The 14,943-nt window shown below is 39.1% G+C and overlaps 1 protein-coding gene across 1 annotated transcript in view; it reads right to left on the bottom strand.

Moving 5' to 3' along the window:
* Positions 1-2,444: 2,444 nt before the first annotated feature.
* The window catches only part of TAFA5 (TAFA chemokine like family member 5), a 429,171-nt gene continuing 416,672 nt past the window's right edge, over positions 2,445-14,943 (bottom strand). The window contains exon 4 of the mRNA XM_069956116.1: positions 2,445-3,637. Within this exon, the coding sequence (XP_069812217.1) occupies positions 3,629-3,637 (9 nt within the window). The 3' untranslated portion in view covers positions 2,445-3,628. The remainder of the gene's footprint in view (positions 3,638-14,943) is intronic.

Consider the following 14,943-nt stretch of genomic DNA (forward strand, 5'->3'; position numbering starts at 1 on the left):
CTCCCATGTCTTAAGCTACGCATACAGGCAATAAGTGAATGAGAGACAGCTCCGCAGCCAGTGATTGGCTGAGCGGGTTGTCAATCCTGAGACACAAGATTGACAACCTACTGTGGGCTGTCACTCTCCACTCAGCCAATCACTGGCTAACTGAGCAGGGACAGATCAGTTGCCAGTGACTGACTGAGAGAGTGTGCGGCTAAAGACACGGAAGAGGATGCCGAGGGTGCCTGGACAGGTATGTTTTGATTTGTTATGTTTGGTTCACAAACATCTCTAATAATTGTAGTATTCTTTGGTGTTTGGTGTATTGGTGTGATCACTTTCTGGCTTCTTCTTTAAACTGTGGCCATGAGAAATAGAATACACTTTCCACAACCCCACCTGCTTGCTTGTGTAGATTCCACAAGGAGGTGATAAAGGGTTACAGGTTGTCAAAACAAAGCAGGCACTTGAGGGATTAGTAGGGATCTCAAAAATTACATGTTAAAAAAACTTATACATTTAAGTTATATTCAATTTCACATTATGTATCAGTTAGGACTTACTTATCTTAATGGGAAAAATAATCTAACCCTTTAACTGCCTAAAGAAAAGCTGGGGATTTGGAGCTTTGTAAAAGTAAAAAGGCATCAGACCCTTAAAAAGATATGTTATAAGAACTTTAGACCTATAAAATGGTATTAAAACATGTTTTAAAATCATAACCCTATATAATTCTGTTAATACTTCCATCTGTCAATTTACTTCTTAAAATGAATGGCACTGTAAAAGACAGTTATACATATTGATAAAAAAAAATACCTCTCTGCATAAATGGCACTACCCACATACTGTTTTAGTGAACAAAAGGTTTCATAAAAAGACTTATCTTTATTTTTTATAATTTAGCTATACCAATACAACAGCAAATACTTTAAAGCAATAAAAATGGAACACCTTCAGCTGTTTTTGAGTGCATAAAATATAACTACTTTGCTCCATTGTATATACATTAACCCCTTCATCCCTGAGTTTAAAGTCTACTAAAAAAGACAATTATAGCTATAAAATCACTGTACTGTGTGTCACACATGGATGTAATTTAGACATGAAGTATTCGCCATTTTAGGAGTTTATATCCCACAATTGATGAAGAGATAGAAACAACTTGCAATTCTTGCAGCCATGCAATTTAGCCATGACGCTAAGTAAACTGAACTTTATTAAATGGGTAACATTATTTGAAGTGCAAAAGAAATAGGACTTTGAGAGCCTAGACTTTGATCTTTTTAAAATGTAATAAAAGTTGGCTCTCTATTGTTAGAAGACTGTCATACTTGCAGAATTTCCATCAGAACTCAGCAGAAAAGTTATTCTCATTACATTTTATCATCAAATGATCACTTGAGGGATATGAATTCAAATAGATGAGATATTCTTCTAAATAAAATATTACTTTAACAAATGCTGATGACTAACTCTGTGAGGTGAAGGAGTTAACGCAATGAGTTGGAAACATATTAAGAAAAATCCTGTGAGTTCAGTTGCAGAACACCATTTATTGCAGGTTCCTTTACCTAATACTATAAAATGGTGTCTCTCAAAATAACTGGGCAAACAGCCAAAATAACTCATATTAGTCAAACGAAAGGGAACAAAAAGTGATTATGCCAAAATATATTTAATCTCATGATAACTTAAACAATTGTAACAGCAGCCCTACAATAAAATAACTGGACACCTTTAATCCATCCAATGCCATTCAATATCAATAACTTTGTTGCTACCAGTTTTATTTCCTCCAAGATCATTTTTGACCTCAGTAAAGTTCTGATTTTAAACTGCAATTTAGTGTTGCATTTAGTTTAGTATACTAGAGCTAGACAACCATAAAAGTAAAGAGTTAAATGTGGTAGTTTTTAATGCTTCTGTTGAGACAGTTGTAACATGAGTAAGGTAAATAACTAAAAACAAAAAGTCTGCCAGGAAGACAGTAGACTACTTGTAACACGCTAGCTTCTCCGAAAAAAAAGATTTGAGTGTAAATCGAATGACCGAAATTCCACACAATTCAATTTTAACTGCTTGCTTCATGAAACTGAAGAATAAAAATAGATTTCTAAAGATGAGGTAAATCTTGTACAGAATATGGGTGATATCTATTAAGGTACACATAGCAATGGTCTACAATGATAAATATAATGAATGTCTGCATAAACAATGGAGCTAAATGTACTCTTCATACATATCATGATATACTGTAGAATATGTGCAACCTTAAGAAGGGTTAAAAGTAACTTGGAAAAGCAACGTAGATATGTTTTTGACTATTTTTACCAGTACGCAAAGACCAAAAAAAAAATGCATTCCAAGAGTGCAATGGTTGAATGCATTTATATTATATAAACATTTTTCTTTGCTTTTTCTACAGAGTCCTCTCTGCTCATGCTTTACATCCAAAACGTCCCAATGGAAGAAAGCAAAACTACACTGGTGACTTCAGAGACAACTGAAGTAATAAACACAACAGAACTCTTTTCAATTTTTCAATTGCAGAGTTACCACGTTAATTGTTAAATAGGATTTTCTACAAATATACAACATATAAAAACTGTTAAATATATAACTTTAGGCTTTTCAAAATACATTTAATGATCTCTTTCAAACAAGTGTCACTTTTTTTTCTCTTTAATTTTCGTTCTGGTGCTAAATGGTGTACTGAATGAGGCCACGGGTGACCAAACATGCTCTTTTGCAAATACCGTTTTATCCAATTTCAACTATCAAAATGGAATTGTAGAAGAGGCATATTTAACTGGTTAAAACTGAAAATGAGTTTAGTATGGGAATGTCATTCTAAGTACAGAGGAATAAAGATATCATTAAGACAGTTTCTGTTTTGTGAAATGTGTTTTAAAACATAGGCTGTTACTGTTTTCTCCATGCTCCATTAGGTTCTTTAGATGTTCTTGTGAAGAGCTATTTCTGCATCCATTTTGCTGCAGTTGTCCATACTGATGTCCACTAAATAGCAAAACTCCAGAGTTGGAAAGGCTGAAAACATGTCTTTTTGATAAATCATAAGAAGCATTCATGTTTAACCTTTACATTGAAACCCAATATGCTTGATGATATTAGGTTGGTGTCCTTTTTAACATAGGCTTTACTCTTTGGTCTATTGTATTTATATCCAACATATAAGAAAATAAAAGCGATTCGGATAGTCCAGGGCACAAGGAGTCACTCTCTTTTGCACATTAGTCCTCTTGTAGACAAAACAGTCTTCTTTCTAAGGCTGATAAGGGGAAGAATACTCTTCAAAATGGTAGAATATTCAGTTTCAGAGAAGTTGGTATCATCAAGTCTAGCGGTGTACACATATTGTAGATGAAATGTTAACCATGATCTGTATTGCTAATGCCCAAGCATATCTCATATCAACATGTAGTGTTTTTGTTGCCAGTGATCCTTTACATGGAAGGACAAAGTTTAGCTCAAAATGTAGAGGAATTAGGCTGTCTTTTATGAGATACCAGGGAACAGTGTTGATGACATACAAGATGAGGATCCACAGCAGTGAATTTGTCTAAAGTACATAGCTCTCACAAGCCTGAACTCCTTTTTCAGGATATGGTTGTTGCATTTGTCAGGAGACCTGTAGATCAATAAAAACACACAAGGTAAGTCAATATTTTACTTTCAAGTCTCTATTGCTCACTGTTAAATGTAACCTTTATTAAGCGTGCTTAGATCTCAAAGGAAACTTTAATGAACTAAACAATGCTCATTGTCCAGGTACAGTATAGAACTACCAACAAAATAACATGATGATAAGGTCCTTCCATTACACTGCCTACAATGATTGAAATAAGGAGCACATGTTGTCTCCTACAGAGTTCACTAAACAATTCTTTACTCTGGGATAAACTGTTCAGACATGGGAATTTCCCTACTAATGCCTTACAACGTGCATCATGCTGTACCAGAAACATAATGTTTACACACATTACACTAAAACCTTATTGAAAAGAATCTGGAATAAACAGCATAAGAAACATCATCAACAATTATAACTTTAACAATTACAATAATAAGCTATTGATATTATGTAGAATACAAAATTTTACCATGCAAACATCATTGAGAAAATATACCCATTAAAAGCGAACTCATGTTTACTTGCACTGAAACAAAAATTCACAAATCTCAACAATTGCAAAAATCACCATTGATTTTCGCTGGATAACCCCTTGAAGAAAAAGTTAAAAAAAAATCACATTTTATTATATGAAAGCAACAAAAATTCATGCAATAAGATACATATATATGATACAAAAGGTAAACATATTGAACTTTCTTTAGCTTCCAACAATAGTGGTCGATAGTGGTCCAGATTTATTAAAACTATAACTTTGCTTATTGTAAGCCAGAATTTTAAGCTTGATTTTGTGTATTTTTTAAGTCTATGACCCTTATTTTATACTGAGGTTACGCCATTTTTTCAGACTCCCTTGGAAATGTGTCTCTAAAGCAGTACTTCCCAAACTGCGAGGTAGGCTTTACCAGTGTGGCATCCCCTAGTTGCTGCTGAGGCACAGCTGGGGAGGCAGTTTTTGCAAGTGACTATAAGCTTCACAGTCCTTTCTCTGGCTGCAATAATTTCTGGTGTAGGAACATTATTGACTTATTTTGTACTTACCATAATGTTATATAGACTTTTGAGAAACCCTGCTCTAAAGTGTCTAAAAAGCATAATAAATGTGGAGAAAAGTCACATGCACCACATTTTGGATGGAATTGTGGTACAGACACATTAGTACATCTGGGCTAGTGTGTTTTGGTAGTGTGTTGTTTATCTTTAACCGAATAGTTTTTATGTTAAAATCCCAACTCTAGTTTCACAGATGGTTATTTTTTTTCTCTAGATTTCTCTAATCTACCATCAGCTGTTTAGCAAACTGTACATATATTATTAAAAAAATTAGGTTCTTACACATTGGCCTTGTCGCTAATAAATCTCTGACACATTGTCTCATCTCTAACCCATCTTGTACCATAATTATGCAAAAGCATGTACATTTCAGTGATAAGTAAATTGGGAATTTTAAAGAATTTTATAGAATTATGGAATCTTATAGAATTTTATTATGAGTGGCATCACAATTATAGGGCATACAACATTCTTTTTTTCTCCTTTTTTATGTGGATTCTAATTTTTGTTTGCATTGACATTTGTATTGTTTCACATACAATATATGGTGTGTAACAACAGTGATAGTCAAGATACTTTTTTTTTCTATTTATTGCTCATATAGATCTGTTAATTATTTTTTAATAAAATAGCTGCAAACCCCTATTTTCAGTATATAAAAACTATATTCTAGCAAACAAACATCATTACATGCAACATTTGCACAAAGAAAATCTCAAAATTGATTTAATCTTTTGGGATATTATTTTCTTATTCATATCTAAATGCATCACATAGACAAAATGACCTGGAATAAGAAAACTGTGGAGTACTCTTGGTAAGATAGAGACATAAATAAGGAAGCCTGTGACTGACAGGTTTCATGACTGCACAAAAATGGCAATGCAATAGTAGACAGACAGTGACATTGAGAGAGATTACATTTGTAAGGACAGGAAAAGCAGTGTACATAGATATTGCTCACAAGCTTTCAAGATCATACGGGACCACTTGAAAAGATTAAGTACGGTTTAGAAACTGTGTGAAAGAAATCTCTTTTAAACCTGTGCGGTACAGATTCTATAGTTACTATGTCCCTCACAGTGTTAAAACATTGTATTATTTTCTCACAATGATGTATGCACATGAATATTTTAGTTTGGCTACCAGAGATAATATATATATATATATATATATATATATATATATATATATATATATTTATTATATTAACCTAAATGTTCCATTGATTCACCATAAAATTAAAGCAAATGTACTATTAGGTACATTGCTTTTTTATTCCTTTTACAGTAGCAGATCAGCACGGGGATCCCGGTAGCGTGGTCCTTTTATGAAATGCTGACCCATGCCAGCACCGATCTGCTACTGTAAAAGAAAAAAAAAAGTGAAGCGAATAACTTCATTTATCTCATGACTAGAGATGAGCGAAACGGGTTTGGGTTCAAGTCGATCCGAACCCGAACATTCGGTATTTGATTAGCGGGGGCTGTAGAACTTGGATAAAGCTCTAAGGTTGTCTGGAAAACATGGATACAGCCAATGACTATATCCATGTTTTCCACATAGCCTTAGGGCTTTATCCAAGTTCAGCAGCCACCGCTAATCAAATGCCGAAATTTCGGGTTCGGATCGACTCGAGCATGCTCGAGGTTTGCTCATCTCTACTCATGACATACAACAAGGTTTAGGATATATTTGACAAGTAAAATAGTTATTTTGTTGAAAGCAGTAATGTCATGTGCAAAAACAACAAGTTTTAACTAGAGATGAGTGAACTTTTCAAAAGTTCGTTCCGACCGGACTTCTGGATTTTCTTGAAAAGTTCGGCTCAACCGAATTTTTGGATTTCTTTGGATTTCATAGTTTAACCCCTTGCCTCCGCAGCCTGTTTTGTCCTTAATGGCCAGGCTCATTTTTCAAAATCTGATCTGTCTCACTTTATGCGCTTATAGCTCAGTGATGCTTTAATGTATGCTAGCGATTCTGAGATTGTTTTTTCGTCACATATGGCACTTTATATTAGTGGCAAAATTTGGTCACTACTTTGTGTGTGTTTTTTTGTAAAAAACATCAAAATATCATGAAAAATTAGGAAATTTTGCATTTTATGAACTTCTGAAATTCTCTGCTTCTAAAAAAGGAAGTCATTGATTTTTTTAGGGACCAGTTCTTTTTTTAAATGGATTTAGAAGTCTGGTATCCTGAAAACCCCCATAAGTGACCCCATTTAGGAAAATAGACACCTTAAAGAATTAATCTAGGGTTATAATGAGCATTTTAACCCTACAGGGGCTGGAGGAAAGTATTCACAATTAGGCCGTAAAAAATCGAAAATTAAAATTTTCAAATAATATATACGTTTAGATTAAAGTTTCTCATTTTCAAAAGGAACATGAGAAAAAAAGCATGCCAAAATCTGTAACGCAGGTTCTTCTGAATACAATGGTACCCCATATGTGGGCGTAAACCACTGTATGGGCACACAGCCGGACTCAGAAGGGAAGGAGCGCCAATTAGCTTTTTTAATGCAGATTTTGCTGAAGAAATTTCTGAGCGCCAGGTGCGTTTGCAGTGCCCCTGTAGTGTCCGCAGAACAGAATCCCCCCAAAAGTCACCCCATTTTCGAAAGTACACCCCTCAAAGAATTCATCTTTGGGTAGGATGAGCATTTTGACCCCACAGGTATTAGAGGAAAGTATTTAAAATTAGACAGTAAAAATGAAAAACACAAATTTTTCCAATAATATGTTCGTTTAGTTTGAAATTTATCAATTTCATGAGGAACAAGAGAAAAAAAGTACAGCAAAATTTGAAACGCAGGTTCTCCTGAATACAACGGTACCCCATATGTGGGCATAAACCACTGTATGGGCACACAGCCGGGCTCAGAAGGAAAGGAGTGCCAATTAGCTTTTTTAATGCAGATTTTGCTGAAGAAGTTTCTGAGCGCCAGGTGCATTTGCAGCGCCCCTGTAGTATCCGCAGAAGAGAACCCCCCCAAAAGTTACCCCATTTTGGAAAGTGCACCCCTCAAAGAATTCATCTTGGGGTGTGGTGACCATTTTGACCCCACAGATATTAGAGGAAAGTATTTAAAATTAGACAGTAAAAATGAAAAACTAAAATTTTTCCAATAATATGTTTGTTTAGTTTGAAATTTCTCAATTTCACAAGGAACATGAGAGAATCTGCACCACTAAATTTGTAATGCAGGTTCTCCTGAGTACAACGGTATCCCATATGTAGGCATAAGCCACTGTATGGGCACACAGCGGGGCTCAGAAGGAAAGGAGCGCCAATTAGCATTTTCAGTTCAGATTTTGCTGAAGTAGTTTCTGAGTGCCAGGTGCGTTTGTAGTGCCCTTGTAGTGTCCGCAGAATAGAACCCCCCTAAAGTCACCACATTTTGGAAAGTACACCCCTCAAAGAATTCATCTTGGGGTGTGGTGACCATTTTGACCCCACAGGTATTAGAGGAAAGTATTCAAAATAAGACAGTAAAATTGAAAAACTCGAATTTTTCTGATAATACGTTTGTTTAGTTTGAAATTTCTTAATTTCACTAGGAACAGGGGAGAAGCTGCATACCAAAATCTGTAAGGCAGGTTCTCGTGAGTAGAACGGTACCCCATATGTGGGCATAAACCACTGTATGGGCACCCATCCGAGCTTAGAAGGGATGGAGCGCCAATTAGCATTTTCAGTGTCGATTTTTCCGAAGAAGTTTCTGAGCGTCAGGTGCGTTTGCAGCGCCCCTGTAGTGTCAGCAGAATAGAACCCCCCCAAAAGTCACCCCATTTAGGAAAGTACACCCCTCAAAGAACTCATCTTGGGGTGCAGTAAGCGGTTTGACCCCACAGGTATTAGAGGAAAGTATTCAAAATAAGACAGTAAAAATGAAAAACTCAAATTTTTCCAATAATATGTTCGTTTAGTTTAAAATTTCTCAATTTCACGAGGAATGGGAGAAAAAACGTACCCCAAAATCTGTATCGCAGCTTCTTCTGAGTAAAACGGTACCCCATACGTGGGCATAAACCACTGTATGGGCACACAGCAGGGCTCAGAAGGAAGGGAGCGCCAATTTGCTGGAGCAAAACGGCAGCTAGTAATAGTTATTAGAATAGCGCAGTTACTAAAATACAATAAAAAAAATGAGATTACAGGTAATGTGGGGTGGTCACGGGCAACCTGGGGTGGTCACGGGCAACCTGGGGTGGTTACAGGCAACCTGGGGTGGTTATGGGCAACCTGGGGTGGTTACGGGCAACCTGGGGTGGTTACAGACCATCTGGGGTGGTTACGGGCAACGTGGGGTGGTAACGGGCTACGCGGGGTGGTTACGGATAAACTGAAGTGCTTATAGGAAATCTGGGATGGGTACCTGTAATTTAGGGTGGTTACAGGCAATCTGGTGTGGTTACGGGTAATCTGAAGAGGGTCACTGGCAATTTGGGGTGGTCGGGGGCAACGTGCGGTGGTCGGGGGCAACGTGCGGTGGTCAGAGGCAATCTGGGGGGAATTACGTGTGATTAGGGGCAACCTGGGCGGGTTACAGACAATCTGCGGTGGTTACGGGCAACATGGGGTGGTTACAGACAATCTGGGGTGGTTACGGATAAACTGAAGTGCTTATAGGTAATCAGGGGTGGGTACATGTAATTTTGGGTGGCAATCTGGTGTGGTTACGGGCAATCTGGAGGGGGTCACTGGCAACGTGTGTGAGTTAGAGGCAACGTGCGGTAGTTAGAGGCAATGTGCGGTGGTTAGAGGCAATGTGCGGTGGTCAGAGGCAACGTGCCGTGGTCACATGCAATCTGGGGGGTTACGGGCAATCGGGGCTGATTACAGACCATCTGGAGGGGGTCACTGGCAATTCGGGGTGGTTACGGTCAACATGTGGTGGTTACGGGCAATGTGCGGTGGTTATAGGCAACATGCGGTGGTTATAGGCAATGTGCGGTGGTTATGGGCAACGTGCGGTGGTTATGGGCAATGTGCGGTGGTTATAGACAACGTGCGGAGGTTATGGGCAACGTGCGGTGGTTATGGGCAACGTGCGGTGGTTATGGGCAACGTGCGGTTGTTATGAGTAATGTGTGGTGGTTATAGGCAACGTGCGGTGGTTATGGGCAATGTGCGGTGGTTATAGGCAACTTGTGGTGGTTATAGGCAACTTGCGGTGGTTATGGGCAACGTGCGGTGGTTAGGGGCAACGTGCGGTGGTTAGGGGCAACGTGCGGTGGTTATGGGCAACGTGCGCTGGTTATGGGCAGCGTGCGGTGGTTATGGGCAACGTGCGCTGGTTATGGGCAACGTGTGGTGGTTATGGGCAACGTGCGGTTATTACGTGCAATCTGGCATGATGACGGCAACTTGGGGCGGATACGGGCAACCTGTGGAGGTTACGGGCAACCTGGGGCGGATATGGGCAACCTGCGGTGGTTCCGGGTAATCTGGAAGTAAACTGCAATTATTACTATAATAAAACGTGTGTTTTATTTTTTTGTATGTTTTTAACTTTTTGTACTTTATACATTCATTTTCACTATATTACTATGATTACTGTGATATTTTCTATCACAGTAATCATAGTTCAGTGACAGAGACCAAATTGGTCTCTGTCACTTTAAATTTTCCGAGATAACTGATTCTGGAGCGCATGCGTACTTCAGAATCAGCCTGGACGCCGAGGAGGACGGACCTCCCTGGATCAGGTAATGTATATGGGGAAGGGGGGGAGACTGGGTGACGGGAGTGACTGGGGGGGTGGGTGGCGATTTGGGGGGCGACACTGTATCATTTTTTTAACAACTGTCACCAATGATTTATGGTGACAGGGGATAAAAAGTTCTTTTTTGCACTGGGAACAGGCGATCAGAGGTATATAGTTTATTCCGCCGATCGCCTGCTCCGGGACCACACGGGGGGTCCCCGATCACTGCCCCATGGTCTCCGCTACCTCCGGTGGCGGAGAGCATGGGGCTTTGATCATTTATTAATTTCCATTCCTGCGAACAAACATTGTTTGTTCGCAGGGATGGGGGCGGCCATCTTGGATGTGATGGCCGCCCGGGGAGGGGAGGGATAGTGATCGCCCACTAGAGGGGCTGATCTGGGGTCTGGGGGATACATTTTCATCTCCCCCCACCGTGGATCCAAGGCGGCGGCGGTAATGCCCGGTACCGGCGGATCGCCGCTATAACGGTAATAGCGGTGATCCGCCGGTATCGGAGGACGAGGGGAGGGGGCCGGGGGACATAAATGTAGTGGCGGTGGGGGGAGGCAACGTTCTGCAGCCTCCCCCCACCGCCCGATCGGTGAGAGGACACAGAATCTCCCCATAGACACTGCGGTCGCATTGACCGAGGCGTTTATGGGGTTAACTGCCCGGGGGGAGTGCGGCTCCCCTCCGGGCAGAGGCTGCAGGAGGAGGCTGTGTCACACAGACTCCTCTTGCTGCTCGATCTTAGATAGAGACAGAGGGGGGAGGCAGGGAAACCATGACGTCCAGGGTTGTCATGATGCGTTCTGCCACTGCTTTTCATGACGTCCCTGGACGTCATATTGAGGGAAGGGGTTAAAGCATCTATATGATACAGGGGTAGTGTATTTGGTTGAATTTAGGGCTCTACATGTCAGTAACATTGTTATCTTTTCAATATCTAAGTCAAATTTTTTTTTTTAGACTTCAATATTCAGCATTACAGGAAATTCACCATTAGGCTATGTTCACACAATGTCTTTTCATCTTCGTTTAAAATTATGTCCGTCATTTTGAGTCTAGTGTTTGTACATTATGCTAGTTTGGAATTTCTAATTGGACTTTGGCTGTGGCTTAATTGAAAAGTCCATTGAATTTAATAGTAAAAACGGAGACAGAACGGTGACAAAAGGAAAACTGAATGTGAACTACAAATAAAAAACATCCGCTGTTTGCAAAAGACGTCCAAAAATAATGATCATGTTCATTATTTTGACGCCCGCGGCAATAACGTCCGTTATTCAATACGATGTGTGCATTGGACATCTGTCTTCCCATTGACTTCAATGCATTGCATTGCAGCCAGTTAAATCTCTGCAAAAATGGACGTTATGGTAAATATGAAAATCGGCCACCTTTTTAATATTTTTGACGTTGTGTGAACATAGCCTTACAGGTTCTATGCACATGTATGAGGCATATATTTGTGCCTCAGGAAGACACCTATGTCATATACACTCTCGCAAGGGTGACAGTATAGTACTTGGATATCCGTATAGCATGTTTTTGTTCTGTGCACCCTTTGCTCTCCTATGCCTAATCTATCTACCTATCTATTTTTCGCCCTCTCTATTTTTCTTTCTCAATCACTATATGTTTCTCCTCTCAGCTTTTCTAATAATCTTTTACAATATCTTCTCAGTACAGCAGCTTGCAGCAGCAGCGTTTTGTCACTGATGAGCTCTGTGCACTGCTGTCTCCTTCCTCTCTCTAAACAATACCGACGTCACACAGGGGGTGGGCTAGTGCAACATCCCTGCTGATTGCATGTGTTCCGGGCATCATGGGAAAGCGCTTTACCCGCCCATAACATGGCTGCTGCCATTTTAGAAAGCGAAAAAAAAAAAAAAAAAAACAGAGCGGACTTCCAAAAATCCAAATCCGACCAGACTCTGACTTTTTTTAAAAATCCGAACCGGATCCCATACCGGCCGAATCAGTTCGCTCATCTCTAGTTATAACTGTTGAGCCAATAGGATCATGGGCTCCCAAGGCTTACTGGTGTGGACATTGGTGTGGCTAGCCCATGAGGTCTAAGCTACTGTAGTACAAAAAAGTTAAAGCGCTATGCATTGCAGCTATCTGTGCATGAGACTGAACTGCCAAAACTGTGGAAAAACAAGTCTGATCCTTGGAGGCCAAACTTCCGAACATTAAAATTTGCTGCTATCACATTAGACACATTCAGAATTTATGATAAATCAATGCCTTGACAATTCAGATTAGTTTTGGTGACAAGAAGGCAACCTACACATTATTATACCGGTGACTGACCAGTGACCCTAAGGTTGCCTGGAAAACATACATACAGTCATAGGTTGTATCCATGTTTTCCAGTACGCCCTAGGGCTGCTTACAAGTGCTACAGCCACTGGTAATCAAATCCAGAGCATTAAGTTTCTGAGTACACAATGCATCCAAAATTTAATCTGGACAAATGAATTTAATTAAAAATATCTTTGTTGCCCATGACAAATGCCATTTTCAGTGTTTGTACAGCTGTTTTCCAGTTTCTTTTTCCAAAACAGCAATCAAACTGTGCATGTAAACTCTGCATTGAGTTTTTCCTCTTTAAACTGCACTTGAAAATGAAACATGGGCTCCAATGGACTAACATGATTTCCTGTAGAAAGGCTTGTCCAGATGGACACTTTGTGGTACTCCATGTTTGTATCTTATTGCACTACTGAAGGAATATTTTCTTAGTCCTTATCACTTTACAAAGGGCATAGCCCAAAGGCGTCATAATATTTACTGCCAGACATTTATATCTGACATTTTTGATAAAGTAGCTGTTTTTGAATTCAAGTCCATATTGTTATTAAATTAAACAAAACATGCAAATTAACAATTTCCCATTGACTTTGAAGGAACAATGATTTAAATGTTTTACTAGAGAACTGAGAAGAGTACATCCACATTCTAATTAAAGAACAGAGCTGTGCAGGAACATTTGTAGAATGACAGATGACTGACAGGATGTTATGCTGAGACTTGAATTCATATTTGGCAGAATTCCTTAAAAGTAACTGACGAGCATCACAAGTCAAGTAAAAAGAAAAATACATCATTTGAAAGTAAAATAACATTGATATTTATACAGCTGTTTACCATGGAGAGAATAATCTTTTCATCTCTATTCACTTTGTATTTCATAGATATGTACAACTTTTATAAGTGATTGATCAATTGATTTTTTGGAATGTGTTTTATAAAGCAACACATATATTTCTTGCAGTACCAATAAGTAAAGCCAATTGAAAATCCTGTCAATGATTCTTGTTGGCATAAATGTTTACAACAACAAAGCTGACAATAGACGAGGACATTACTATATTTCGTGCACTGGATGATTCATGGGGTATGTCAGGCAGAAATATTGTCTGCTTTCCCAGAATGATATTTGTTATACACCTGTATAAGTGTTTTGAATAAATTAACATGCTAAGTCAACTACTGAATCTTTAACTGTAACAAAATGTGAATGTGTGCTCTAGAGTATTATAAAACTATACTAAACGGAAGGAAGAGGCTTTGAGATCCAGAAAGACACTGGTATTCATTTCTCATTAAATCAACAGTGTTAGTGAAGTTCTAAAAATGACATACCATACCCTGTACTATGATTCTCAGATATTAGCTTTTTGTGATACTCACTCACTCACTCAATGCTGCAGCTACTGTATTCCCCACCATGACTCTTCTCCTTAGCTATACTCAGCTTCTTCACTTCCCTACTTCTGGTATCATATAGCTTCAATCCCCTCTGATCAGTGCTTCTGTGTTTTGGGTTGACACTTGGTAATGCCCATTCAGCCAAGCACAGAACTGTTCTCTTGCAACCACTGATTGGGTAATACACCATTTCGATCCCAAACCTGGAAATGCTGTGCAGTTAGGTCTAGAGCTCTGTGACACTGGCAGTAACAGCAGAGGGAGGTCAGTTGTGAGGAGTTTTTCTTTTGTTTTGTTTTCACCACCTGTCTCAGCAACAATAAAAAATGTAGTCGCCTCGGTACTCTTTAACCCTTAGAGGACCCGGCCAATTAAAATTTTTGCGTTTTTGTTTTTTCTCCTTGTGCTTAAAAGGCCATAGCACTTGCATTTTTTTACCTAGAAACCCACATGAGCCCTTATTTTTTGTGCCACTAATTGTATTTTGCAATGACAGGCTGAATTTTTTCATGAAGTACACTGCGAAACCAGAAAAAAATTCAAAGTGTGGTGAAATTGAAAAAAAAAAAGCATTTCTTTTATTTGGGGGGGGGGGGGGGTTGTTTTTACACTGTTCGCCCTGGGGTAAAACTGACTTGTTATATATGTTCCTCAAGTCGTTACGATTACAACGACATGTAACATGTATAACTTTTATTGTATCTGATGGCCTGTAAAAAATTCAAGCCATTGTTAACAAATATATGTTCCTAAAAATCGCTCCATTCCCAGGCTTATAACGCTTTTATCCTTTGGTCTATGGGGCTGTGTC

The sequence above is a fragment of the Dendropsophus ebraccatus genome, chromosome 1 (assembly GCF_027789765.1).
Source record: "Dendropsophus ebraccatus isolate aDenEbr1 chromosome 1, aDenEbr1.pat, whole genome shotgun sequence".
NCBI classification, from domain to species: domain Eukaryota; kingdom Metazoa; phylum Chordata; class Amphibia; order Anura; family Hylidae; genus Dendropsophus; species Dendropsophus ebraccatus.